This window comes from Pelmatolapia mariae, linkage group LG16_19 (assembly GCF_036321145.2).
Source record: "Pelmatolapia mariae isolate MD_Pm_ZW linkage group LG16_19, Pm_UMD_F_2, whole genome shotgun sequence".
Classification (NCBI taxonomy): domain Eukaryota; kingdom Metazoa; phylum Chordata; class Actinopteri; order Cichliformes; family Cichlidae; genus Pelmatolapia; species Pelmatolapia mariae.
The window spans coordinates 59,489,135-59,516,843 of NC_086241.1; the positions used below are offsets into that span (position 1 = coordinate 59,489,135).

A 27,709-nucleotide genomic window follows, 5' to 3' on the forward strand; every position below is an offset into this window, starting at 1 on the left:
TAATTTATGCACGCTGGACTGCCCTCCCCTTTACTTCAGGATGTATTGTCCTCCACTCTTTAAACTGAGTTAAGTATTCAAAGGGAGCCATTCACTTACAGAACTGTGGTGGAACTAAAGAGCAACTACTGGATGGCTGCTGTTGGCACACAGATGTCTGTTTGCGGTGAGTGTATTTTTATGTATGTCCTGGAATGCGGTGCTATGGTCGGAGGTGGTAGTTTTCTGTAGATTAACAAGAGGATCTCTGAATTCGTGTTGCCTTTTTTCTGCTCTTGGTTTTTGCTTTTGAATCTTTCTCAAATGCTTTTGTTAGTAAGTTATTAACCAAGTCGGTGCTTGTCCTCACATGATCCTTTGAAACATCACTCAGTGTAATGTGTTGAAGGCATGTAGTGATCTTTATTAGGTCCCCTGCTGAACTGTAACCATACAGTGTCATTTGGTTTGAATTAAGCTGTTCAAATCAAACACAAGGCTTTAGTAAATAAAAGGTTGTTAAAATAGATGCAGACATGGACTTTTTCACATTGTAGATCTGGTGCTCAGAGCAGAGAACCTAACTCAGATTTCACTACTTAAAAGAAGATCTTATGATCTTTATAACTATGTCGACCTTCTCATACTCGACATATTGACCTCTGACATAACGTGACCTACATTTCTGTCTCAGAGCAGGATAAAAAAAAATAATTTGCTGATACTTTGTGACCCAGGTGTGGTTAAGGCAAGCCAGAGGAACTGTAAAAACACTCATTAGACACTCTTTGCCCTGGGGGCATGTGGATCTTTTGTCTGCCCATGAGATGCTTATTGCTCGAGAAACGTGACACCACGTTCTCCTTTTCCAGCCTCTGTGGTCGATGTCTCATGCTACAGTTTTGGCGCAGACTCTGCTAATTTGGAAACAGTCAAATTTCAAGCACGCTGCAGTATTTTTGTCAGTCATCTCCAAGGAAGAATGTGCGAGATTGTTTATTCGATTTAACGTTCAGCTCACTTTTCTGACTGTGTACTTAAGTTGTGTTTAGATTTGTCTATAACTGGGAAGTATACACACTAGACATCCACCATGTGTAATAAGCACTTAGGGCACTGCTGTGTCATGTGGCTGCTTTACAATAGGCTGTTTATGTGAATCAGTGGCAGTCGGAGGCAGAAGAGCGACTGCAGCCAGGCACAGTGCAGAGCTTCTCAGTTGGCCTCAGCCTTGTTCCTCCTCTATATGAAAAGCAGCCAGATTTTCAAGCCTTCTTGGACTCGGGGGCATGTCATTTACCAAATGAATGGGCCTCTCTTCTGGACAGTTGAGGCAGTCAGAGTCCATCATGACACAAGACAAGTGAGCCCACAGTATTACTTTTCACTACAGAGGGCCGTTTTCTGCAGGCCCATTTGCATGCCTTTAGGATATGGCATGAGTGAAGCAAGATAATAAACATGCGTGAAACAGCTTATGAACATTCTGGACGGCTATTACGAACACAGTTTGCCTTAAATCATGACTAGACGTGATGACCAGCTGCCTTCATACATCTTCTGTTTTTGCAGGTTTACCATCGCTGTTGATTTCTGACATTTTCATGCGCTTAGTTTCAGAAAATCCTGCTAAACAGGCTACACAGTTGTTAATTACATGGGGGGAAATTAGTAGACTCACTTACTTTACTCACTAAATTTAATTAGATTTTGTCCACCTCGCTTTCCTTGTATTTGTTTACACGTATATTTTTTTTTCTCCATCCCTTAGTCACTTAGTCACATGGAAATTGCTAAATAAAACCTCTTCAAGCACCATCTTCACAAGACCAAACCTAATGGACAGAGGCGGCTAATATAGTTAAGCAAGGCTTTCTCAAACTCAAGCTTTAGTTTGGACAGGTTGCTAACTGGCCTGTTTTTAATTAATTTATCTTTTTCAGTGTAAAACTATGAGCAGATACCCCCCCCCCCCCCCCCTCCCCTATAGACCACAAACTGTGTCTCGGAATGAGCCTTTTAGCTTTGCAGCTGGTTGCAACGTCAAAACCTGATAAGCACAAACCACCACAACCCCAACCCCCCACGTCCCCCCCTGCTGGTAAACAGTTCCCTGGGTATCACAGACCCACCCTCTTTAATTCCAAATGTGGAGCCAAAGTCTCCCATTGTTATTTATTTGCCAGTGTTGTTTTCTTCTAACTATAAAATGTCCCAGTCATGAGAAAAGAAATGCAAATCACGATTTTGGCTCAAAGAGCAAACACAACAGACTTGCTCTATTTCCAGTATTTCAGGAACTGAAGCTGCAATGGATTATTTTTATTTTTGATCCAATAAGGAATATCTGTAGTGCAGAGCTATTTGGAGATGATCAGAAATTGATGTCCAATCAGGAACAAGAGTTGTAAGGGACCACAGGTTTTACTTTTAGTCAGCGAGCTGTAAATGCATCAACATTTACAGCTCGCTGACTAAAAGAAATACCTTACAGCTCTTTATCCTTAGGCGCTTGAAAAAAGGTGATCTGATTTCTTTAAGTTTTCTCGTTCCTCTTCTTATTACCTACACAGACATACTGCTTTAATCCTGGTTTCTATAACCATGCCATTGCTGTACAGAATCACCATTTAAATAAAATAAAAACCATTTTAGCTATAATTACAAATAAATAATCAGTGAGAGAGAAATTTGCGAGTGATATAAGCCATTTTCATGCATGAGCTCAATAAGAATCTGGAGAATCATGCTGGAACATCATCTGCAGTTTCTCTTTCTCAGAAGAAAATTCCTGCAATAATTTCACACGGGTCAAATCAGACCTTTCACATGCTTTGTACTAAATGTTACTGGCAAGTTCAGACATTTAATGTCCAAACTGGCTGATGGGGTGATGCCTAGACAAGTTCAGGGTTGCAATGCATGTGTAATGTGTCTGTAATATATATTGTGTCGTTCAGGTCGTCTGATAGATTCCCCTAATTGATTGTGCTCCCTCAACAACCTGTGAAGTATCCTGAGTTGAAAATACACCGTCTGGGGACCTGTGAGACATGAATTAACTTGTTAGAAAGAACTGTAGGCACCGTTACAGGCAAGTCCACAAAGAAATATCACCTCACTCTGCAGTTTTCCCGTGAGACTACAGAGAATCTTATTGTTTACTTTCACCACTCTCACACCATCACTTCCTAGACATCACAGGCAGGCAGCTGTCTTCATTGAGAAACTTCTGTAAAGTTACTGGATGCTTCCTGCTTAGCACCTCGCAGACAGAGTTAGCAACAAGCTGGGAACATGGTGGAGACTAGTAACGAGTCTCCACCCAAATAAAAGACAGAAACAGAGCTTAAAGTAGAATGCATGAGGATTTACACTCCCCAGGTGGGCAGAAACACCATTCCATATGAATGCTAATGTTGCCCTGTGCCTGCGTATGTGACTGTATGCTAACATTGACCCTAACAAGCTTAAAGGGTGATATGATAATGTTCTAGTGTTTTTAGCGTGTCTCCAAATGTTAAAGGCAAACAAAAACCATCACAATTTGGTTTTTTTGTTTGTTTGTTTTTTGGTTTAGTAATCCTCTATCACAGGTGTTATACAAATTTTTTTTTGTAAAAGAGGAAAGGTTGTTTTGTGAGCAGAAAGCTTATATGGGTTGGTCATGATAACAAACATTAACAGTATTTTTTGAGAGTTACTTTAAATTCTTCTGATTTAAAACTTCCTGTTTAGATCTAGAATCATTTCCATGAAAAGAAAAATCCCACAATGTGTTAATTCTGATCCCAAGGGTCACTGAACCATAAAGCTCAGCACAGATTCTGTGATTTATTATCTTCCCACACAACAAGAGGCACATAGCATTCAGCTTTTACAATTGAAGGAAACCAAAAAGGGGGTTACATGCAGGAGAACGAGCTGTGTGTCAGGGCAAAGACTCACGATCCCACTGAGTGATTCTGCTTCTCCTGATTTACGGAAGACTGAACCGTGGCCTCCCAAGTCAAGTCCCGATGACTGAGTGCAGAGTGAGTGTTGCAGTTGCGTCACACGCTGCCTCTTCTGGCCTTGAGGTCAGGTCTAAGCAGGGCTGAGGAGGTGGGATGGGGTCACCGGGCAGGAAGATGATAAGCTGGTGCAAACAGAGTTGGTATTGCAGCCGGGTGTCTTTGATGCGTTATCTTATGCCCTGGTGCTTTATCTCAGTGGTTCCTGGCTGTTTATGTTACTGGTGTCAGTGCTAAACTTTCAAACAATGGCTTCATGTTTACAGTGCCTGCTGTTCAGTATCTTGGTCAACCCTCACAGGGTGTCGCTTTCCTCTCCTGATCTGTGCTCGTATCTGAGTGCGAGTCTGAATCCCTCTCTTGCAGGATGGCTCGGTGGGGAACCTAGATGACCTAGCTCAGGAGTACTCTCAGTATTACGGCACCTCCCTCAGTGACGTATGCGAAAGGATGGAGGAGCTACGGAAACGCAAAGTAGTGCAAGATGCAGAAATGGTAAATTGTCTTTTTCTTGTCGGTTAAGATCAGGGTTTAAGGTTTAGTGTGGAACGTCTTGATGCATTCTCAATCATCCAGGAAAGTAAATCTCCAAAACTTCAGCTGAAACTGAAGAAGTCACTTGGATGAGTGACGAAACGTTTCTCCCACAAAACGCTACGTCCAGATGAACAGATTCAACTTTTGGAGGTTTAGTGTGGAACTATTGAGAAATTGATATTAGTGCATCAGTATCCATTAGTCAGCTGTTTATTCACTCTGAACTTAGCCCAGCTGTTTTCAGGCCTCATGCAAGCAGAAGGGGACAAAATTCGCCTACCTGCACTTTTTGAAAGTCACGTTACCACATTGTATTTTTGTTTATGTAAGTTAGCGACTCTACAATAAATAGATCCCTTATTGATTTTCTCATCTTGCATGAAAGTGAGTAAGCATATTTTCTCACATGCAGAGCTGTCCCTGAGGTTGGGTCTTCACTGCAACTTGTTTTTAGTTTCTGATTCTGACTTTTGGTTTTTACCTTAGGTTAACCTTTTGACTGAGTCACCTTTTGGGTGATTCAGTCAAATGAAAATTTTGTCTGTTCTTATGTTATGATGACACTATAATTTACTCCTCCACTTCCCGTGTATGTGTGTTTCAGGGAAAGATTGACTCAGTGGCCACATCAGTGCAGCTGCGCTCACAGATCCAGGTGAGTGTCCAGCTCTGAGCGTGTCAGACCCCGGGAAAAGGCAACTTCCTTTTCCGTGTGTCAGCAGACAGGCTGATAAGAGGCAGAGGAATTGGCTAGTCATGATTTATCCCGAGTCAGTGTACTAGGCCACAAAGTAACATCCGAGTGACTGCGGGGAAAAGAACTGGCCTTGACACTGTTCTTGGAAGTAGATCCTAAAATATGATGACGTATGACAAGTTATATATGGAAATTTTCTGGGTTTGGTGAATGTCTGGACTTTAATCCAGCTGAGTAGAAAAAGATTTGCCAGTTCCTGTATATATGTATGTTTAACATATGTTTTTCATCTCCTTAGGAATCTCTAGGACTCAGCAGCACTATGTCAACTCCAGAGACTGAAAGAAGGTAAAAAGAATATATACATATAAAAATAACCCTTTAAAAAAAACATGAGTATAGCACAGCTTCCCTGACTTTGTGAAGTATTGTGGGGAAGTATCGAGGAAAAGATGATTTAATGCGATATATAAGAAAATAAATATAGCTACTCGTCCACATAATGTTTATTGTGGATGCTTTACGCTCTATATGCTTATTATTTATTTAAAGTCCATGACTTCTGGAAGCTGAACTGCTATGACTCTTCCTGTATGATCTCCACCGCCCCGTGGACACGTTCATTTCCTCTGTTTCCTGGTGTCACATTTATGAAGTATTTCTGTGTAACCTCTAAACTTCCTTCCTTCCTTTCATTGTTTCTTTGGAAACATTTTGAAGATTAGTCACGTTTTGTCATTGGAAAGCTGAATAAGATCGAATAATTTATATGATGAGTAATGAGAAAGCGACATATTGATTTTATTAGATTTGTTTGTGCAGATATAAAAGTTTCCTGAAAGTTGAGTAATAGCTGTTCTCGTTTTTCAGGATTTAATTATCATTGCAAAGAGGCCTGTTTTATTCAGAACCTGGACAGGGATGGAACTGTGTAATTCCTGTTAGAACAGGATTAGCAGGAATCCTACTCTGCCCCCTAGTGGGATCACTCCATAGGAATTTCATGAATGCGACTATCAGCAAAATTAGGGCTCCTTTTTGGAAACAAGCATGTTGCTTTTACACTTTTTAAAAATTATTTCATTGATATCTTTTTAAAGTTCACAATCAAGGCACGGTCCTCTCATAATGCTTTCTTTCTCACAGTGCATGGGGAGTCTTTATGCTATTTCCTGTGGTAAATGGGAGCATTTAATAACAGCTGCACAAAATAATTTGGAGCTTATCTTCAGTATGCAATGTGCAAAAGTATTGAGCCAGTCCTTATTTCTTTATGTTTTGCTTTCAAGAAGACAGACTTTCTTGTCATTTTTGAAGGTGTTTTTACAGAACTTACTGAAGTCTCATTAGAAATGGTCTCAGTAGAAGGGTGGCTGTCAAGAAGCCATTATTAAGGAATGGAATATGAGCTTTGAGCTGTGCCAAATTACACAAGGACTGAACTAAAAATCAGTGGCAAGTGGTGTTATGAAGTGAGACACAGTAGACAGACTGTCATCTTTTTAATCTGCATTTCAGCCAGTGATGTTGAAGACCTTTGTTCATGATTCCTTCAACTTTGAGAAGAAGTTTCATTTTTTTAGACTAACAATGACCACAAGCTCACTGCCAATACTGTAAAAGCATACCTGGATAGAAAAACGCACAATGGAACACTTATCAGGACCTCAACCACTCAACAAGCAGCGTGGGATCATCTTGAAATGCCAGCCAACATCCAGAGAAGAGCTGTCAATGTCCTTTAAGAACCGCCCAGAACTATTTCTGTAGACTAGTTAAAAGGATTACAAAAAAGCTCACCTGAGAGAGTTCAGGCTTTTGAAGAATAAAGGTGGTCATACCAAATATCAGCTTTGAAGCTGAGTGGAATTGTACATACATCCATTCTCTTCTGCTAATCCAATTCAGGGTTGCAGAGGGCTGGAGACTACCCCAGCTACCATAGGGCGAGAAGCGGGGTTCATACTGCACAGGTTGCCAGCCTGAACATCGTTCAGTTGCTGCACCCATTTTCCAATTTTCCTAGCAAAATATAAAGAAAGGTTGAGAAGCATAAGACTTTTGCACAGTACCTGCGTACTCTGGATACAGTAACCTTAAACCAGGCTGACACACAATAAATACAAATCAATAACAAAACAAACAAAGCAGTTAGCATTTAAAATATTACTAAGCAACTCTATAATCAGGAATAAACCCTTGACTTCCGATTTAAAAGCATAAACTTGATCTGGCTTCAAAGTGAATGACCACAAACAAGCGTAAACAGAGAGAGGCTGTGAGAAAGACGGACACAAACAAACAGTCCAGAGAGATGAAGAGAGAGGCAGAAAGAGAGAGTGAAAGTGTGCAGGGAATGCAGAGGCCACGTTAGTGCCGCCGCTGCTGCAAAACCCCAAACGGACAAGAACAGGGCTCCATTGTTCCAGAGATGGACGCAGAGCACTGATCGGTGTTCATCAGCCAAGAGCGAGCCAGTCTGTTTCATCTGTTTTGACTGCTTTGATTTGCCTCTAATGTGATGCTAGTGTCTTGAGGCACAGTGTTTTTTTTGTTTTTTTAATATCAGTTTATTTTAATTTAATTTTTTTTTTAAATCTGAAGTTGAGTTGTTAGGGGAAATGGTGGGATAGCAGTAAAAAAGATGAAGAAAATAACTTTGGACAGCAGGTAGTGTCGTGTTCTTTAGTTTGATGTTTGTTTGTTTTTTATTTGAGCTTTTCTGATTAACTGAATATTTTTTGTTAATTTTTAGGTTTCCTGTTCACAAATCCAGCTCGGACGATGGATCAGGAGGTAAGTCCAAACTTGACTGGTATATTTTGTTTTATTGTCATGTACTCATTTTTTATTCTATGTTAAATAAATATGAGTTTTCACATGTTCATTTACACACTTAATCTTTCCTAAGCACCATTAAGATTTGTTCATTTATTTCTTCTGGAGAAATGGAAAGAATTCCTTCCCTTACCATACTACTTTATTGTTTACCTGTTTATCAATTTGGGGTGATTATACTTTGAATTTGTTTGTTTTTTATTTCTCCTGTGCTAAAATTGGTTTATATGTGATAGGAAAATGGGATGGAAAACGAAAGAGCAAGTCTTTTTGGCAAAGTTTCAAGAAGTCCCAGAAGGGTGTCATTCGTCAGATTTCAAAAGGTACCTCAAATAAACACGAAAAAAATGCTTTTCATTTTTTGACATTAAGAATTTTTCTTAAATTTCGTTGTGTTTCGTCGTGTTCCTTAATGTCAGGTGTCATTGCTAATTTTTGCAGGTGATGATGTTGGGTTTGTGGCCAGTGAAGTTACGATGAGTGATGAGGAGCGAATTCAGCTGATGATGATGGTGAAGGAAAACATGATCTCCATAGAGGAAGCCCTGGCACGGGTAGGATGTTCTGCATCCCAGAGAAACTCAACTTTAGATTATCCAGCTGCTGTGTTACTTTGACCTTGTGGGGGAAAAACACACATTTTTATGGATAAACTACAAGAAAGTCTTATCATATTGTAGGAAACTTTGTATCCATGTCAGTCTGCATCACAAAAAAAAAAAAGTCCTGTCACGATTTAATCTTTCTTATGCAGATATATGGTCAAACTAGGGTTTAATCTGCACAGTGAATATCATGCAATATTTATAATTCATCATAAAATACTACATACTACATTTTCCAGGATTACTTCCCGTTTGACTGATTGTCTCCTCATAATAGACTCTAAAACTACATCATTAACTAACAGGCTCATTCTTTTTTGCAGCTGAAGGAGTTTGAGATACAAAACAGACAGACATGCAAGGCTGATCTCACAGAGTCCACTGATCCCTCCAGTACCCCAAATGAGTCGTTCAGCTGTAACGTAAGTCTCTAAGGGCATCTTATTTGCTTTTTAATGCTGAATCACTACTTCAGACAGTGTGTTGTGCATGAGGACCTCCGATTTACCCGTGCCAACGCTGCTGAGGCGTTGACAGTGCCGTTTTCTTTTTCGCTCTGTCCCGATGATGAACCAGGGCCCCTCTAAAGCCCTGCAGCTCAGGGTCCTTTCCCAACTGCAGGGCATTGGACGAGCTTCTATTCATTGCTGTCAAAGCCCTAACCCCCTATTGTGCTGTGGTGAGCGGGTGGATTCAGCACAGGGCTCTGTTATGCAGGCTGCAGCTCTATTATGCGTGGGTGGGGTGATTAGGGGGCTCAGGTTCAGGGCACATTTTTCACATTAGTCTGTATGGCCTGACTGTTTCTCTTTACTATATGTATCAATCTCACTTTTCCCTTTTTTTGTATTTATGTGACCTTTGTTAAATAAAAATCCTTCCTTCTAACTCTGAACTTCTATTGTATATTTCAAGCTGCTAATCAGCTTTCATTTAGTCTCATGATGTCTGTTCTGAGAGATGCATGCCGCTGATGTTTTGGTCAGCAGATAATGCTCAGCATGCATGACCCAAGACTGCAGATGCACCACTGACATTTTCAGATAATGGTTAAGGTGATTTCCAAGCAGATAGCTATTTAATTTTCCGTACATAGAAGGCTTTTTTTAGTCTGCTGTGACCTACTGTGTATGTGTTAGCTCTCTGCATGGGGCCCCAGTGTCATCACTGTGGTTTCCTACCACATATATTTATATTAAGCTACAAGCTTCTACAACAAATAGTTGCAAAGCATCCACAGCAAGTACGCCGATGAGTTACTAGAAATGAGAGTAATTAAGATAGCTTGCACACTGTAGTATACAAAAAGCAAAAGTGTTGCATAATATCTTCTGACCTACTGAGAATATTAGGCCTCAGAGCCAAAGTGTTGTTCACCTTACAGATGTTGTCTATTAATACAGTTCTTACTATTCTTTTCCATCAGCCCTGCGACCTGTCAGACAACGAACAAGAGGAATCTGTCACATTCAGGAGGCTCCACAAGCTGGTTAACTCAACCCGGAAAACGAAGAAGAAGCTGATCAGGATTGATGAGTCTAAGAGGCCTGGAGCAGAGGGTACTAAAACTACTCTCAGATAGTATCTAATGTGGTAGAGGAAGCAGTGTGGCACACCGCAGTGCTGAATGTGGCATTTGAGAGAATTTATCAGTATTAGTGACCAATGACTGTTGGTCTGTAATAGTATTTATAGCATGTTTTTACTTTTCCCCTGCTTTAAATAATGCTCAAAAACCACAATCTGGCAAGTTTCCAAAGATAAAAGTATCAAATACAGTTTTATTGGCAGATTGGAAAAGCTCTGTTACAGCATCTACTGCTTCAGAATCTTCTTTTTTTAGTATTGACCATGAATGGCTCACAAATTGCAGCTATTATCAAATAATTAATAAATGCAGTTGCTGATTGTATTAGATTTGTTAATAAACTCTCTTCTGTTCTCTTTTTACCCACCAGAGAGCCTGAATGCAGATGGCCTTTCCTGTGGAGATGCCAGCATCTCTTTATATTCAGGTTTGCAGAGGAAACCTTTAGTCTGTCCAGTGGACTCCCTGGCTTCAACCCTGCAGGAGCAACTCTCCTATAACCGAGACCCGGACAGCCTGACCACCTCACCGTCATCCAGCAGTGTGGACACCTGCAGTAGCCAAAAGACCTTCCAGACCTTGAGCAAGTCTAGCGGTAGCCCTGTTCACCAGGAGACCGACATAGCAGGGGAGGTGAGGGAGCCAGGTGAAGGCTCTTCCTTTTCTGAAACAGAGGGCTGCAGTGAGGAACCCAAAATTGCACGCTCGGTGACCGATGGCGCGCTGCGTCACCCGGTCCTCAACCCACTCAGTCACCACGGGGTGAGTACACAGGCGCATTTAAATAAAGACTGCAGTCTAGATTGTTGTTTATTAACGAATCTTTTCACCTCCATTGTTAGTGAGTTTGCACCATTGGTACCATTATTTAAACGTCTCAATGAGGCAACAACAAACTGCCCATTTAAACTGGCCTTTTAGTTTGAAAGAGAGTCTGACTGGCTTAAAGGCACACTCACATAAAGTTCTAAATTCCTAAACATGTCACAGTTTGTACATAATAGCCTCTTTCATTCTTATCTTCTTGTCTTGTATTTGTACAGATACTCAGGATCAATTCTTAACTAAACAAGACTGGTGCCTATCAGTGGTGCCATACACCATCACTGATCCTGGTTAAATGTAAACATAGTTGAAGTCTATTTAAGAATGAATAATAAGAAACTCCAGGAACTAACAAACCAATAGACGTGTACATTTTCCATAACACTGTCTTTTTATGTATTCATTTCTCTATGTCAGTCTTATGTTGTTATTCTTGTGGCTTAAAAGCATAAATGGTGGGAAAAAACTGCACCTGCAGCAGAAGACAGACCGTGCTCTAAAATCTCATTTCTTGCTTTCTCTTGTTTTTTCACAGAGAGCTTCTAGCTTTGGAGGATTCGACCTAACCAACCGCTCAGTGAATGCAGTCAGCCCTGAGAACGATAACACTGTATGTGGCACTAAATGTGACCTGAATCAAAGTCAACTTTATTGTCAGTGCTGTAATATGTAGAGGATACATATACGCAGTATTGTATAGCTCACTGTGTGCAACAAGAATGACTCAAAAACGATGAAATTAAATAGAGAGATCCATAAAAATTTGTGACACAGATATGAAAGTAAATATGAGATTTTGAAGTATAAATATGAAGTACACAAGATTGATTAAAATATATAAGCTGTGCAAGGAATCCTAAAGCTATCTAAATAAATATGAATTATAACTTTAACCTCATTTACTTATTTCCATCCTTTTTACTTCTCTGTGCTTGTAAATTAGATCAAAACTGGAGATGGGGATTTGAGAGATGGCGTTAAATCTCCACCAACACCTCGTATCTCTCTGGGTAAAAAAGTCAAGTCTGTGAGAGAGACGATGCGCAAGCACATTTCCAAGCGATACCATAGTTCTCTCTCTGAGCAGGTATGTTTTTAGAAGCATTTATGTGTGTTATCATTGTAAAGTATGGGTGTGAGGATTTTTAAGCAAGTGTAATAAATGTTTTTTTTTTTCCTTATATCTTCCAGTCAAGTCCAGATCGCTCTTCCAGCTGCCCTCACTCGCCTCAGATAGACTCGGACTCTTTGGAGAAGCCCAAACTGAAGCCAGGAGGGTCCGTGGAAAGCCTGAGGAGTTCGCTCAGCGGACAGAGTTCCATGAGTATGTCTGTTTGTCGTGTATATTCTAATAACTCTCAGTATTTGTTTAAACTTGATGTTTATCGCCTTTGAAGTAGTCTAAATGTTCTGGTCTTGCTGTATTCATCTGTGGTTAAAAAAAACAAAAGAAAAAACTAACTCCTCGAGTAAAGAAGAACATTTATAATATTTTTACGAGACTAACAGACCCATGATAACTTGTGGTCTTGATGTGACATCTTCTTTTCTGATTCGTGCAGGTGGTCAGACGGTGGGCACCACCGACTCCTCCAACAGCAACAGAGAGAGTGTGAAGTCTGAGGACGGAGAGGAAGACGAGCTGCCTTACCGTGGACCCTTTTGTGGACGTGCTCTGGTTCACACAGACTTCACTCCAAGTCCCTATGACACCGACTCCCTAAAGCTGAAGGTAGGCTATGTTATATTGCTCACTACTTAGATATGAGCTCGTACTGAAAAACAAAAAAACTCAAGCTCAGCTTATCTCGATTCGCAGAGCGGAGACGTCATCGATATCATTAGTAAGCCTCCGATGGGTACGTGGATGGGGATGCTCAACGGTAAAGTCGGAACCTTCAAGTTCATTTACGTGGATGTTCTGAATGAAGAGGAGGTGAAGCCCAAGAAAACACGCAGGAGGAGAAAGGCCCGGCAACCCAAACCCACCTCTGTGGAGGAACTGCTTGATCGCATCAACCTCAAAGTAAAGAAAGGCGTACATTTGTGATTAAAAGCAGGGACTAAAATACTTGCATGTGATGGGTTTTAGCTCTATTTAAAGGAACAGTTTGACATTTAGGGGAAGTACACTTATTTGCTTTCTTTTTGAGAGTTGGATAACAGCAACCACCTTCAAATCTGTACAGACTAGTATTATTCCCCCACCTCCTCACTAGTAAGATGTTACATTCTGTTTGTTAAATCAATGGGGAAATAAAGTGCAAAAGCAACTAGTTATATGTAAGTATATAAGTGATAGTTATATTAAGAGTTTTAACATGTTAGTGAGATTTGCCTTTATTTTGTATGATGCTTCCCTCTCCTTTCAGTCTTTAGCTTCACCTTACTCACAGCAGGCCAATAGGAGTATTTTCTAAAATGTCAAACTTACAAATTTTACCTGTAGCTTAAATTGATTATTTTTCATTTTCATCTGTGTTGGGAAATTTTTAAGTTAAGCTAACTTCAGATTTGTTTTGCAAGATGTGCATGCCCAAATGGCATCCCTCTTACATATTTTAATGGATCTGTTTGTGCACCTTTTATTATCGCCTTTCTACAGGAGCACCTCCCCACCTTTCTTTTTAACGGTTACGAGGATCTGGACACATTTAAGTTGCTAGAGGAGGAGGACCTGGACGAACTCAACATCACAGACTCGCAACACAGAGCCGTGCTGCTCACCGCTGTGGAGCTGCTGCAAGAATATGATGGTGGGTCAGACAAACAACAAAGTCTCGCTCTATCATAGAAACGTCCTCAATCCAAGGGCCACATTTCAAATGAGAATATTTGAGGGTTTCGATGTACAGATCAGTATCTAAATACTGTGTCTGCAGTAGACGCACAGTCTGAGTTTGGTTTCAGCTTCTGTAGACATTTTTTCTGTTGTTGATGCATCTCATGGTTTAATAGTTAAATTTTCAAGAATAAATGAACAAATCCTGCATAATCCTCTTTTTTAACTCAAATAGCCACTGTAATTTGCAAAATTTTACCATTTAATTCATGTATGGCCTGAAAATAGCAACTGGGACCATAACATCAGGAAATTGTTTGAGGTCACAAAGTAAAGAGACTGAGGGGCATTTCTTCTTCTAACAGAAAGTCTGAGTAGTTGCCCCCTGCTGGCCATCGGAAAGAATGCATGTATAAAGCACTTAAATTTTCAGACCTGGAAGTCACAGCTATAGTTTTGCCACGATTTTCTTTTGAGTGACTGTCATGCCCCTGGTGGCGGCGTTGTGCATTGCAGGAAGCAGCGACCCAGAGCGAAGCGGTCAGTCTGAAAGCTCGCAGGAGAAGCTGCTGCTGGACAGGCGTGGCCTCTTGGGAGACTCCCCACGAGACTCTGGCTGCTACGAGAGCAGTGAGAACCTGGAGAACGGTAATGACAGCCTGACCCACCTGTGAACACTGTCCGCTTCTTCAGCCCTCCTCTGCCTCATCCCCTGTCTAGAAAGACTCTCCAGCTCAAGCATTCCAATCCACCAGATTCCGTTTCCATGCTCTTCTGGAAAGACTCTGCTGTCGTCGCATTTACTTCTAGCGCTTCATGTTTTTGTTTTTTTTCCCTCCTCAAGCATCGTCATGCTTTTTTCTGTTTCTGCATCACTGAATCAAACTGTTTTGCAGTCACTTGTGTCTGTTCAGTGCTTCTGAAAGTTGGCATCACTTGCCTTCTCAACATAATACAGAGGACAGGTAACAAGGGACTAGCAAGTTTACTTACTTGATGTTGAACTGAGCAGTGACATTTTTCAGGCCTTGGAAGAATCTGCGTGCAGAGCAGCTTGCAGATCTACAAATAGATCCGCAGTGTTGACTTGTGTGGTGGTTTTTGCATTTGCTGAAAGTGGTGGCTGTTGTGTGATGAGTGTTTAAACAAGCTTTAGGTCTACTTATATTAAAAAACAAACTTTTTCATTAATGGCAGTACATTTTTGCTGTAAGTGCTCGCTTTATTCACAGCTGTATCATGCTTACAGTGGTTTTCTCTGTAGACTTAAGTCTACAAACTGTCGAAATGCAAAGAGCTGTGCTTTCTGAATGTCACGTGATTGGAGTACGATGTCAGATCAGCTTCACCTTAAAGTGTATTTCCTTTAAGATTCTGATGTTTGTGTGTATATTTTTTTTAGTCCAGTAAAACCTAATGTTGCACAATATTTTATCACGTGCCTGAAGACTGCATATTGCAGCAGAATTAAAATATTTACTTAACAGTGTAAGTGTTTAAAATAAGGCATTTTGTATCATTGTAAATGCACAAAAATGCAGAGGGCTCAGGGCGACTTTAAAATGTTTAACCAACTTCTCATTGAAGTGTGGCATGTTTAGGCCCTGAAGTCTCAGCATTTTCTGAAGTGTGCTTCTGTTGTGGTTGAGTGTGAGGAATAAATCGCTCCATGCTTTACCACAACTGACTGCTTGCTGCTTTTCTTTTACCCATCGTTCATTTTAGTGCACATTTAGCTGCTTGTTTTGACTTTGTTCTCTTTGGTGTCATTTCAAAGTAGACACTTTCCAAGGCTCTCTGCTCTGCTGTTGTTGTGTTTAAGCCAGATACATGTCACAACTGCCTGGCAGCTGTATGATCTGCGCACACTCCACTTGTTTATTTCAGGAAGGGGAAAAAAGACACGCTCGACCATCAGCAGATCTTCATCTGGCTTTGAGTCCAGCCACCTCCCGTCCCCAGAGTACTCTGTCCTCCCCCTGCCCCTCACCTCCACCCAGTCCAGCAAGTCTTCATCCCACAGTAAACCCAGATGCTTCCCCCATGTCCATCCTAACCTCCCAAAGCGCGGTTTGAGCTCCATAAAAGGTCGTATTCAGAGCAGATCCATTGCTAGGAGCCACAGCTGCATGGAGCTAAGAAGAAACGCAGCACAGACTCCGCTACGCCGCTGCTTCTCCCTGTCGATTCTCCACAAAGATCAGAAGAGAAGACTCCTCCTCCGCCCTAAAGACTTAAATCTGTACAAAAAGAACACAAAAAAACCACTGACAGTCATGCGTCTATCCTCCCACGCTTTATGTAGGACATCATGCACTGCTGCATGTACCAGCACAGCAACACAGCAGGCACACCCAGAGCCGTCACCCACAGCTCCACCCAAAAGGTCCAGCGGCCATGTAGCTACACCTTCCTTATTAAACCCAGAGCAAGAGCCCTTACCGACAGTAATTCCCGACAGAGAGCACATCTTTCTAGGAGAGAGGAAGGGTGCTTCAGTTTCAGCCACTTCTGAAGCTTGTCGGCTGAAACGAAAAGAACTAAGAAGTAAATCTGGCGGTGGAGCCGGTTTCTAACAAGGTCTGTACAGTAAGTGCAGTACAGAAAGGTGTGACTTTACAGCTGTTGATTTCTGGTTTTCAGCTAAATGGAAATTCTGAAAATGTAACCACAGGTTTTCAAAGAAAATATAACAGTGTAAACCTGGCATCTAAAGTGGAAACGTGAAGGTCTGTACTTACGCTGTTAAACCACATTCATGTAGCTACTGACCCCCTCGGTCACAGTTTCAGTGATCTCCATTCAGCTGAATCTGGTCTGTGTCTCTGCAGTGGACCTGTGCAGAGTCCAACAGTTACAGAAGCAGCAGCGCTCGCTCAGAGTTGTCATTTTTCAACACAAAGCATTCATGAATAATTTACTCATTCTGGGTTCACTGTAATGGAACATTTTCAAACTGTTAATATGAACTGAGTGTTTTTTGTTGTTGTTGTTGTTGTATATAAATATAGAATATAATAATAATGACAGCTGGCCTATACAGACAATTTTGCCCCAGATGGCAAAGTACGGGCGCAAACTAGAAAAGCAATAAGCCGTTTCTTTTTCAGGGTTTATTGACACAATGTCACACTGGTGTTGCTGGACCAGAGGCCTTTTTCATTATATTAGGAACACCCCAATCAAAACATCTGCTGTGAAAGGAACCTAAAATTATTAACAGGCAATCAGCTTTTATGATAACGAAATGAATGTTTCCAGACAATGCAAAAACATTATCTCCACTGAAATAGTGATACAGAAAATGTTCTTATGTATTATAAGCATAAAAATAACAGCAGTAAATGCTTTTTTTTTTCTTAAATCTGATGTTTTTACAGTACTGTTACAGAAAGATGTAATGAGGGGTATATATCCTGAAAACTTATTTACGATTAGTTAAATTAAAACTCCACCACTGTTAAATTATTAAATAATTATATTTCCATAAATCATGTTTCTATATATACTTTTTTTTTAATGTAAAATCTACTCTAAATCTACTAAGTGTTCTGTCTGTGCTTAGCTTTGTCCTTTTCTAAAAAGGTTGTGTTAGTAGCCCTGAGTAGAAGTGGGATTTAGAATGTGTTCACAGTTTAGCCTGTGGGGCCATTTCATGAAGGGACTGTTTGACCAGCCCCAGTGTGTCCAGAGCTGTACCCCAGGCGAGGGTAACTCCCCAGCCCCCGTGGCCATAGTTGTGGACCACAGGCACCGGCCGGCCCTGCAGCTGCACCACTTCCCTCTCCACCCTCGGGTTCTTCCTGCTGGGCCTCAGGCCGACCCACTCGCTAAGAATTTTGGCTTTGTTGAGTGACGGCTCCAACCTACTGCAGCGCTCCAGGATGCCTTTAGTGTCACCGCCGTCCACCTGCAGCCGCCAGTCTCCCTCTTGCCTCGTCCCGCCTACAGTGACGCTGCGTATGCCGGGGTAGATGTACGTCTTCCCATCTCCATCTCTAATGAAGTGCTGCACCCAGGGGGCCTCCACTTTGAGGACCTGGCCTCTGACTGGGTAAACTTGTGTGTCTCCCACCAATATTTTGGAGCCAAGACCGGAGCAGTTGACAATGATATCAAAGCTGTTACTCAATTCTTGAAGACTGTTGACTTTCCTCTGTTCCACTTGACCTCCAGCTTTTCTGAACCTTTAGAGAAGAATTTATGATGTTAACATGACTTGAACTTTAAATTATTTTAAGTATTTCATTTGTAATTAAAAGCTTGTGGATATAATGGTATGACATGGTAAAAGAAGTTTAATGTAGGGGATGAACCTCTTCTCGAGCCATGGCAGGTAGGTGGAGCATTCGCATTTTAAGGTGGTGAAAGCCTGACCAAACTTGTGATCTGGGAAGCGTTTCAGTTCAACATCAGTCATGGGTCGAAAGCCGATCACAAACTCTGACCAGAATGGTGTTTTAACTGCTGGAACCTCTTTAAAAATCTGCCAGCTGCAAGAAATTAGAAGAAAAATCAGCGGTTCGACAATGGATGGGGCTAAGTACTCAACTTTTACAGCATCGTATACAAGTATCAATTGCTACCCAGAGCTCAGCATTACTCCAGCTTCTGGTGCACATTGAGACTGAGCAATGGCCAACAGGTGATCAAAGCTGTCCTTGAACCAGCGTCTTTGTCTTTGCAAGGGAATATCTGATGGAGAAATGCATCATGTAAAGCAAATGTGCACTGCATATTTATTTTTATATGCATTGCATATTTTGCCATGTAAAATATTTACTTTATCATATTGCATAATGTGGTGCAGCTGTAGTGCAAATCTCTGAGACAGATCCTGTTTTCTTACCTGGAAATTGTGCAGCAAACAAAATCCCAGCAGCTCCGTCACTAGTTGTGTCCGGGCTGAATTTGTCAGCCATCAAAGTAACAGAGCAGAAAGGTAGAGCTTCAACAATGCACACAGCAGTGGAGAATCCAATCACGCCAGCTCCAACAACCACAACCCTGACGCTTTTCATCATGGCAGCTCTGCACCTCAAACGAAAAAAAGAATTTTACTAAATGCCAAGTAACCTTTGTTATGACTCTCGTTTTAAAAGTTACTCAACAACTTGCAGGTATAAACATGTTACATCATCTTAACTGACACCCTAGTCCAAGGTTCAGTCACACAAAGCCCAACCTTAGTCTACATGTCGGTGTTTCTAATCGTCCATTATCAGTCATTGAAAAAGCAGTGCATATAATTTCATTATTTAGTGTTAATTCCAGTGACTTTGCTATCATGTTCCATTTGTAGACTTCAAAAACTCATGGTGCCTCAATCCTCCAATGCCTTTTACAAATAAAGAAAAAGCAGCTCTTACAAAAAAAAAAAAAAAAAGCTCTCTTTCTCACAGGCTCTCAAACACCCTGACATTTCTTAGAGTGCATTAAGGAGTATTACTGATTAATTACTGATTCTAATTATGATAAATTTTTATGACTAAAACCGTTGAAGATGAGCAGCCAAATAGTGAACGATATTTATGATTATGCAATATTTTAATTACTGCATTATGACATAAGAGATACATGTGTATGTGTGCGCTTTTCTGGGGTCTGAAAAGTTCAAAATTCACCATTTAAAGTACTACTTGCAGACCTGCCTTCTGCACAGGCCCAGCAGGTCAGGGTGAAACAGGAGGCTGAGGATAAAGGCACAGAAATGGCTAAAGAGTGTTTTGTTCTCCCCAGAAGGGTCTGGAGGGAACTGAGGGCATGTGGGGCGAAAAGAAGGGGGTGCACCATCCAAACTCCAGTTAACAGGCTCTCCTCAATTTCTTTTTCACAATGCATAGATATGTATTCTAGTAATTGCTGTAGCTGCAACTACGTCTAACAGATTGTGGAAGTATATATATAGCTGTAAGTTCTAACAGTTGTAACAGTAATCATACAAAAAACCCCTCCCCACCTGCTTTCTTGGAAAGGTAGGAATACCTTAAAAATTAGTGAAATGTAGCTGATATCATGTTGGGAAATACATTCTATTTTCGTTACGCATTTCAAAATAAAAACTGCTCATTTCTTTTTTATTACAAGTTTCTATTTGTTTGTTTGTTTGTTTGTTTGTTTATTTATATAGCACTTTAATTACAACAGTGGTGTTGACCAAAGTGCCTTACAAACATACAAAATACACAATAAAATAATACACAAAATAGCAATATCAATTAACATCGATGCCAAATAGCTAATAACAAATAACTAAATAACTCATGCAGTATTAAAAGCCAGTGAGTAGAAATGTGTTTTAAGATTTTAAAAAGGTTGAGGGTAGGAGCCTGTCTAATGTGGAGAGGTAAATCATTCCACAATTTAGGCGCTACGACCGCAAATGCACGATCACCTCTAAGAACCAGCCTCGACCTTAGTTGTATGGAACTATAATCTAGACTAAATACAAGTTGTATGGCTCACTTTAAAACAAAGTCCCATTGATATTAAAAAAAAAATAAATCACTAGATCACTAGAAAAGTAGAAACTGCAACAAATACAGCATAAAAGTGCTATAAAATTTTAATTACTTACTACATATGCCTAAGATGTGTGGATGTTAAATATAGCCATTACTTGAATGCGCCGCTTGTATGCTTTGTATGGCTCTCCAGAGTGCAGACCAACAATTAATGAAATAAAGCACCTGACGGTGCGTTGTAAGGAATCGAAAATCTATACAGATAAATAAGCCTTATACACACCGAAAGCTCGACAATGCAATATTATCCACCCACCTAAAATAAAACTGTCTCCTTCTTCCCCCGCACTGAAAATGTCACCAGAGGGTTTCTGAATAGGAGACCGGTCTGCTGTCCCGGTACACCGTGTTTCTCTGTTTTTCTCGGGGACGTGCAGGTCCTGAATCAAATTTCATTAGTTATGATAGTTTAATAGTCATTTTAAAAGGCAAAATCCTACGGAGTTATTAAAATATAATAATTTCCCACAATCCCACCTATTTAACAACTTCAACAAATAAACTTTTATTAACGGAGGAGAAACGGTTGATCGACGGGGAAAGGTGCGACCCTCAGCGGTAGCTCGGCGTGGATCTCGTCAGACCCTCACATCTCGCGATAGGTGGCTCATATTCACGCTCTCCGTCCGTCCAGCGAGCGAAGGTAAGGTCCTAAAAGCTCCCTACTTCAAATTAAACCGCGGTTTATACGCTTTCAACTGCTCAAGTCCTGTCACCAGACCGAAAATGATTAGAGTTAACTTCTTTTGAAATCATTACTTCGGTCGCATTCTTCGCTTTTTCTGCTGTTCGTGGCCCGTTTCAAATCAGCAGCGGTGCATTGTTTGCTTTGAGACAATTAGCTTGCTTGCTAACTAATCGTCTGCAAACATTATTGAAGCTGAATGTCAGTGAACTCTGCATGAATGTGATGAACAGTGCAAAATATTCCCTGTAAGTCACTGCATGAGGTGAATGTAATTACCATTATGAATTCAAGTCCCAAAAATGAGCCCGTCAGCCTTTCACAAGTTGGATTATTTAGCATTTGTGTCTTTTAGTATTGGAAAAATAAATATTATCCAGAGTTTCATTGTGAGAACTGATTTCAAAGACATGGGGATAAACTAAACAACGATATTCTCAACATTGTAGACAGTTTTTAATTATATTTCTGTTTATATTATCTATTTATATTTCATTGTAATATGAATATTATTTTTTGTTAGTTTAGCAGGACTGATCACTGCAGATTGATCAGCTCTCCAATAGTAATTCTAGATCTATAATACCTAGTGTATGCTTTCATGACAAGACTGTTATTTGGACAGTCCAACCATGTCTGGTGTGCTAAATGTGACAAATTTCTGAGAAACTGTTGTTAATATTTGTCCTAAATTTTTACAGACTGAATATTTACTAATGGATAAACGGATAATGTAGATTCCACTGGTCATGTATGAGTAAGTAGTAATAGCAGTGGTAATACGAAAAAGTTCATATACACTGTACACACTGTACCTCTGATACTTTAAGCCAAACTTCTATACTGCTGAGGTCAGAAGATTACATATTATCATATCATAATGGGCATAAATGTCTTCTTTAAAAGCCCAAAATTACCATGACCTTCATGCCCATGATGAGTGCATATACACTTCTAAACTAACTGTACACTCATCTTGTTTTCATATGTTCTCATTATTCATTTCAGGGACAGATGTGGTTGTTTTTGCGACAAAGATGTCTCAGAAATCAACAAGTCCACCTTCATCGCTTATGACTCACCTTCATTCAGAGTCACATAAACAGAGCATCCTGAGCAAATTCAACAAGCTCAGGAAAAGTGACCTGCTGTGTGACATCACTCTTGTTGTTGAGGATGTGCAGTTCAAGGCCCACAAAGCCCTGCTGGCAGCAAGCAGTGAGTTCTTCTCTTTCATGTTCACAGCAGAAGATCAGATCCATCGGTCCATCTACCGGCTGGACGGTATGACACCAAACATGTTTGCTGCAGTGCTGGAGTTCATCTACAGCGCTCAGGTGTTTGTTGAGGAAAGCGCCACAGAGCAGCTCCTGGCCACAGCTCATCGAATGGAAGTCGGTGACCTTGTCAAAGTGCTCACTGACCTAACTCGCTCTGCAGCAGGGGTCAAAGGCAGTGATGCTAAAGCAAACAAAGCTGAGGATGCAGAGCTGGTGAAGCGCAAAAGAGGGCGGCCAAGGAAAGATGTAGGTGCACCTGTGACAGAGCTGGTGGGGAGAAGAGAACCATGTGAGAGCTCAGAGGACCGACAGGCAGGAGATAATCCAAAAACTGAGTCTCAGCCTAGAAATGAGGACCCCGAAGAACACCAAAGCCGGCATAGCAAACGCAAAATCAACCCACCGGTAAAATATAAGGGCTACAAAGTGGGCAATAACACAGCAGGACACAAAGAGCCTGGGAAGAGGGGCAGGAAAAGGAAATACCCTGACACTGAGGCCCGATGTGAGGACTGTGGAAAAGTCTTTAAAAGCCACCTGTTTTTAAAGATTCACCAGCGTACTCATACAGGTAATTACACTCCGATTTAAAGAGCGGTCAGAATGGAGGTTTAATACAAATTTGGCCTTTTTTCTAGAGTTTTTGGACATCGTTTAAAAAAGGACTTCATTCCCTCAACTGTAATAAAAATAAATGTTTTAACTTTTCAAATGTTGTGCTGTAAAAAAAAAAAAAAAAAAAACACATAGCAAGTACAGATGACTACGACTGACGAGAGTTTAGCAGTCACTAATCACATCTGCACCTGTAAAAATAGGACCACTTTCTTTAACTCCAGGTGAGAAGCCTTTCCACTGCACGGTTTGCGGGAAGAGTTTTACTCAGAAGCACACTCTGCTGGCTCACCAGCGCATGCACACTGGAGAAAAGCCATTTGTTTGTACCGTCTGCTCCAAAGCGCTTTCCACCAAACACTCCCTGCAAGAGCACATGAACCTCCATGAAGGTAGGACCCAATGAACGGACTTCTCAGTTTCTCATGTTTGATAAGTAGTAACTTTGTTTACAAGTAATTTCCAGGAATCCTCATAATTTCCTGAAAGTGATCTTTCCAACAAAGTTGATCTACAATCTGATTTGAGAAATGTAGAAAGTGTTAGTTGTTACAGTGATTACGTCAGACCTACCATTCTTAGTTTCAGCTGTATTTTTTTTAAATTCGACTAGAGTAGCTTTCAGGATGGCATACGACCCTCCTCACCAGCTTTTTCTTCTGATTGGCTACTTCATTTAAACTTTATCTATATAACGCCTCAAGGCGCTTTATATTGTAAGGTAAAAAGAAATGAACACAATCAGCCGGTATTGAAAGGCTATGTTTCACCAATAGAATGCAAAGCCAAAGCAAATCAGGCACTCCTTAAAGCACCGTCTGACAAGCTGTTCACTGCATTGTGCAGATTGAAGTCCTGGATGTAGCCCAAATGATTAACACTACACCAACAAGCAGATATAGAACAGACAACAGACCATCAAACCACATTCGAGTGTCTGGACTTGATTCCTAGAAACGGATCGTTATCCACCGTTTGAAAATACTTTGGATTCAGTGCAAGGGATGTAAACCAGGAACAAATCTTATGCAAACGGCGCTGTAGAGTTGTCTTCATTGCAAAGCAACACAGCTAACATATTTAGCCCCTAAAAATGCACAGTGGCAGTAACTGTGCTGTATGCAAAAATCATAGGGGAAATAGATTGTAGTATTTCATTATATGATAATAACACATGAGATCCCATTTTACTTCTATTAGATACACTTGGGCCCAGTAAATACATGCCTTCTTTAACATAAATGAAACAATGTAGGGGAAAAGCTTTTTACAACTAAGGGGTAAAAAGATGTTCTAAGAAGAATTAAGATGTTTTGTTTCTCTGGCTAGGAAAACCAGAATGATTTTCAGTTTACTACCCATTACTTCTTAATACAACCCTTTTAAATGTGCCCAAAAATCAAATGCCCACACTTTGTGTCTTGCCTGTGCTTTTGATTTACCTAGTTTAATTTGATGTGAGTTGCCTAGTTTTGGATGGATATTGGCTGTAGAGATGACTTCCTTCTCTTAATGGCACTAAAGCCGAAGTGCTCTAGCATATTGTGATGTTGATCTCTCATGAGCTCCGTTTTATTTGCTTCTTTAGAAGAGAAATCCTTTGACTGTGATAAATGTGGAAAGACCTTCACTCAGAAAAGGCAACTTAAAAGCCATTACAGAGTTCACACAGGTAAGACATGGGAAAACTGCAAGAGATCTGGTCAGTGTATTCAATCAATCTGAAGGTAAAATCATTGAATCTTTATTTTTAAATAAAGGTAAATCATTGCCAGAATGTGCTCAGTGTCATCACAAGTTTATGGATGCAGCTCAACTGAAAAAGCACGTGAGAACTCATACAGGTAAGATTAGCTCTCCAAGTCGTTCTTCTGCTATTAATATCTGCTTTATATCTGGAATCGTGTCCTACAGCAGCTGATGGTGTTAATGTTTATACAGGTGAGAAGCCTTTCACTTGTGAAATCTGTGGAAAATGTTTCACAGCCAAGAGCACACTGCAGACTCACATCAGAATCCATAGGTGAGCTGTTATATTTGATTTTCACTCCACTTAACAGTTTTTGCTACCTGCTGTATAATATATGTCCCAGGAGGAGACATGTGGTCATAACTGCCTCAATATCTGGTTTTGCAGAGGTGAGAAGCCTTATAACTGCAACATCTGCAAGAAGTCCTTTTCAGACCCCAGTGCAAGACGACGACATGTTGTCTCCCACTCGGGGAAGAAACCCTTCACCTGCTCCTTCTGCAGCCTTTCTTTCACACGCCTGGACAATCTGAAAACACACACCAAATCTCACAACAAGGAGAGAGCTGCGGGTGGAGAGGCCTCATCAGATACTGTGGCAAAAGATGGCTCAGCAGCCCCGCAGGAAGAGGTGCGAAACATCCTTCACCTGCAGCAGTACCAGCTGCCTGCCAGCACTGAACAGGAGCTCCAGCTGGTGGTGACGGAGGATGTGGACCACATTAACTTTATCCCGGGTCAGGACCATGAGATCAGCCTCATCAGCACAGAGGGAGAGATGGCTCAGTCAGCCCCCTCTAAACTCACCCTCCTCGCCCGGCCATCAGGGCACGTGCAGAATGTGGCGTTGGTCACTCAGGGTGATGTGGTGGATCAGACCTCTCAGATCCACACTATCAGTATGCTGCAGGGTCAGATGATGCACCAGGCTGAGCAGATGCATGTTATCACTTTGAGTAAAGAGGCTATGGAGCAGCTGCAGGCCCATCACGGCCCTACACAGCCCTTTCATATAACACAGCGTCCCATTCAACAGCTGCAGGTGATGCATCAGCCAATCCAGCAGCTGCCTGTTGCTCAGGAGCCCTCGGAGGGGCAGGTGAGTAGGGAACAACAACAAGGCCGGGCTATTCACATCAGCAGCCAGAGCAGCCAACCGATCTCCATCAGTCAGACTAGCGAGCAGATCTCCAACCATCACATCCAAGGACAGACATTTCAGATCCAATCAGGAACTGTGTCCTATCTGTACACCACCGGACTGCCACAGGAGAGCTGAGAGTGATTTGGACCACCGGGAACTTAAATCTGATGGTGCTACTGTGGAGATCAATTATAGACCGTCAAAACTGACCATAGTCAAAGGTAGCAGTATTAAAAGATGAAGTTTGCATTTTCTTTAATTAATTTTTTATATAAAAATATATAAGCATACCTTTTTATACTGTTGTGTTTCCTTCCACACATTACACCACTGTAATCTGATGGATTTGATGAATTTGTCTGGCAGATACCTTCCTCATTATGCCTTTATCTGTGCCACAAATTTCTTCACAGCACAATGATCACACTTTTTTGTGTATGAAATATCTAATATCTTTCATACCTTGCCCAAAGCATTGCACTATTTGACACTTTTCTGCAGCAGATCCTTTTTTTTGCCATATTGCTTAAAAACTGTGGCATGATTAATAATGTGGAACATCCTTCTTAAGTAGTTTTCCTTTAATTGGGCTCACCTGGTTAACTAATTACGACAGGTGTCTGAGATTGATATGAGTGATCCAAAGAGCCCCCAGACACAAAGGTGTTGAACCAAAAACCTTCTGGTTATTGCTTTGGTTGCAAGCAGATTGCCATGGTTTTCTGGAGTTTTTCCATGTCTGTCTGCAAATACTTGCCAGCTACTGGCCAACTGATAGTACATCATGATAAAGTCAGACACAAACCAGAAAAGAAGAAGGTTCGACTTCAAAGTAGAAGTTTGCTTCAGTGCTGCAGCAATCATGTGTCAAAGGGCGCCACTTTTACTGGCATGTGTCTGTAGAGAAATCTGTCACTTCCATTCGAATGCAGCACTATGTTACTCGCCAAAAGCAGTCACAAAGAGCCTTTTGTCATCCAGCTGGGGAATACACTGTTTTTACTAGCGACAGTTGATCCTACATCATCAGCGCAATTGTCAAACATCCAAAATGATGCTGAAGTTAATGACATGTTGTTAGTGGCCATGTGTGAAAACCCTTGAGGCCCTGGAGGACATCAGCTGGGAATATCAGGAGCCATAATGGAGGAACTCCCAAACAAACAAATGTGATATTTTTCAGTTTCCAGGTTTGAAAAGTGAAAAGTGTCTTAAACCTGAATTTGTATTTATTGGTATTTAATCATTTTATTAATTACTGTAAAATTAGTGATAATAAAGCGGGTAGCTTTTGCAGGTATGACTGTTTCCAAGATCCTCACTTCCAAAACGCTCAATTCGAGTCTTTAAAAGGTTTGTTCACAACCAAATGGTTGATATAAACATGGCTATGTCCACCTTTTATGTACAGTCTGAACAGAAGACAGTTACTATGCAACAGATGCTAAACAGTTATTTTTAATGATTTTTTAGAGCTTATGACAAAACAGGTTTTTGTTTTTGCCCACTTAAAAATGTCATCATTTGGTTTTATTTCATAAGATGTGACCAAACTCATTCTACAACTGAAAAATGAACTTTGACATGATTCCTCTGATAAATTTGCAATAAGCTAAAATTGGTCTATATCTAATATGAGTATTAGACACCCTGAAGTAGACATGATGTAATGCTATTAATTGACAAAAGTTAAGTACGGATTGCCAAAACATGATTCATAAATATAAAGGCAAATTATAGAAATATCCAAAAAGTAAACTATCAGTGATAAGGGTTTTGTTAAGAGCTGTGAAAATATTTATTTTGAATATTTAAAAAGGTACTGAAATATGGTGAGGAGCAACATC

General features: G+C 40.8%; 4 protein-coding genes across 8 annotated transcripts in view; 2 read left to right on the forward strand and 2 right to left on the reverse strand.

Annotated features, from left to right (window-relative positions):
• Positions 1–16,570, forward strand: part of sash1b (SAM and SH3 domain containing 1b) — a 66,063-nt gene extending 49,493 nt beyond the window's left edge. The window contains exons 1-18 of one of the 2 annotated variants that reach the window (XM_063496656.1): positions 61–166; positions 4,359–4,487; positions 5,134–5,184; positions 5,525–5,574; positions 7,982–8,022; positions 8,301–8,387; positions 8,506–8,618; positions 8,993–9,091; positions 10,096–10,228; positions 10,628–11,019; positions 11,618–11,692; positions 12,026–12,169; positions 12,274–12,406; positions 12,645–12,814; positions 12,902–13,108; positions 13,688–13,838; positions 14,381–14,512; positions 15,752–16,544. In XM_063496656.1, the coding sequence (XP_063352726.1) occupies positions 4,443–4,487; positions 5,134–5,184; positions 5,525–5,574; positions 7,982–8,022; positions 8,301–8,387; positions 8,506–8,618; positions 8,993–9,091; positions 10,096–10,228; positions 10,628–11,019; positions 11,618–11,692; positions 12,026–12,169; positions 12,274–12,406; positions 12,645–12,814; positions 12,902–13,108; positions 13,688–13,838; positions 14,381–14,512; positions 15,752–16,440 (2,712 nt within the window). In that variant the 5' untranslated portion in view covers positions 61–166; positions 4,359–4,442 and the 3' untranslated portion in view covers positions 16,441–16,544. Of the gene's footprint in view, positions 1–60; positions 167–4,358; positions 4,488–5,133; positions 5,185–5,524; positions 5,575–7,981; positions 8,023–8,300; positions 8,388–8,505; positions 8,619–8,992; positions 9,092–10,095; positions 10,229–10,627; positions 11,020–11,617; positions 11,693–12,025; positions 12,170–12,273; positions 12,407–12,644; positions 12,815–12,901; positions 13,109–13,687; positions 13,839–14,380; positions 14,513–15,751 lie in introns of those variants that run through there. The other variant, XM_063496655.1, reaches the window with a different exon arrangement.
• A 682-nt stretch (positions 16,571–17,252) lies between these two features.
• Positions 17,253–22,234, reverse strand: ddo (D-aspartate oxidase). 4 transcript variants are annotated; one of them, XM_063496660.1, is made up of 5 exons: positions 22,156–22,234; positions 18,714–18,901; positions 18,451–18,559; positions 18,181–18,357; positions 17,253–18,051 (listed from the first exon to the last, which is right to left on the reverse strand). In XM_063496660.1, exons 2-5 carry the CDS (start codon positions 18,886–18,888, stop codon positions 17,493–17,495), a joined length of 1,020 nt encoding a protein of 339 aa, XP_063352730.1. In that variant the 5' UTR covers positions 18,889–18,901; positions 22,156–22,234; the 3' UTR covers positions 17,253–17,492. The 4 variants fall into 4 exon arrangements, with proteins under 4 accessions (XP_063352730.1, XP_063352731.1, XP_063352729.1 ...); XM_063496661.1 differs by having other exon boundaries at positions 18,714–18,895; positions 22,156–22,224; XM_063496659.1 differs by lacking the exon at positions 22,156–22,234 and adding an exon at positions 20,645–20,890 and having other exon boundaries at positions 17,256–18,051; positions 18,714–18,895.
• On the forward strand, positions 20,987–27,255 carry zbtb24 (zinc finger and BTB domain containing 24). The gene is made up of 7 exons (XM_063496658.1): positions 20,987–21,031; positions 22,082–22,924; positions 23,193–23,360; positions 24,557–24,640; positions 24,729–24,812; positions 24,910–24,991; positions 25,106–27,255. Exons 2-7 carry the CDS (start codon positions 22,111–22,113, stop codon positions 25,995–25,997), a joined length of 2,124 nt encoding a protein of 707 aa, XP_063352728.1. The 5' UTR covers positions 20,987–21,031; positions 22,082–22,110; the 3' UTR covers positions 25,998–27,255.
• Positions 22,513–27,709, reverse strand: part of si:ch73-242m19.1 (uncharacterized) — a 28,609-nt gene continuing 23,412 nt past the window's right edge. Inside the window, exon 42 of the mRNA XM_063496654.1 lies at positions 22,513–22,620. The gene's annotated coding sequence lies outside the window, so the exon portion shown is untranslated. The remainder of the gene's footprint in view (positions 22,621–27,709) is intronic.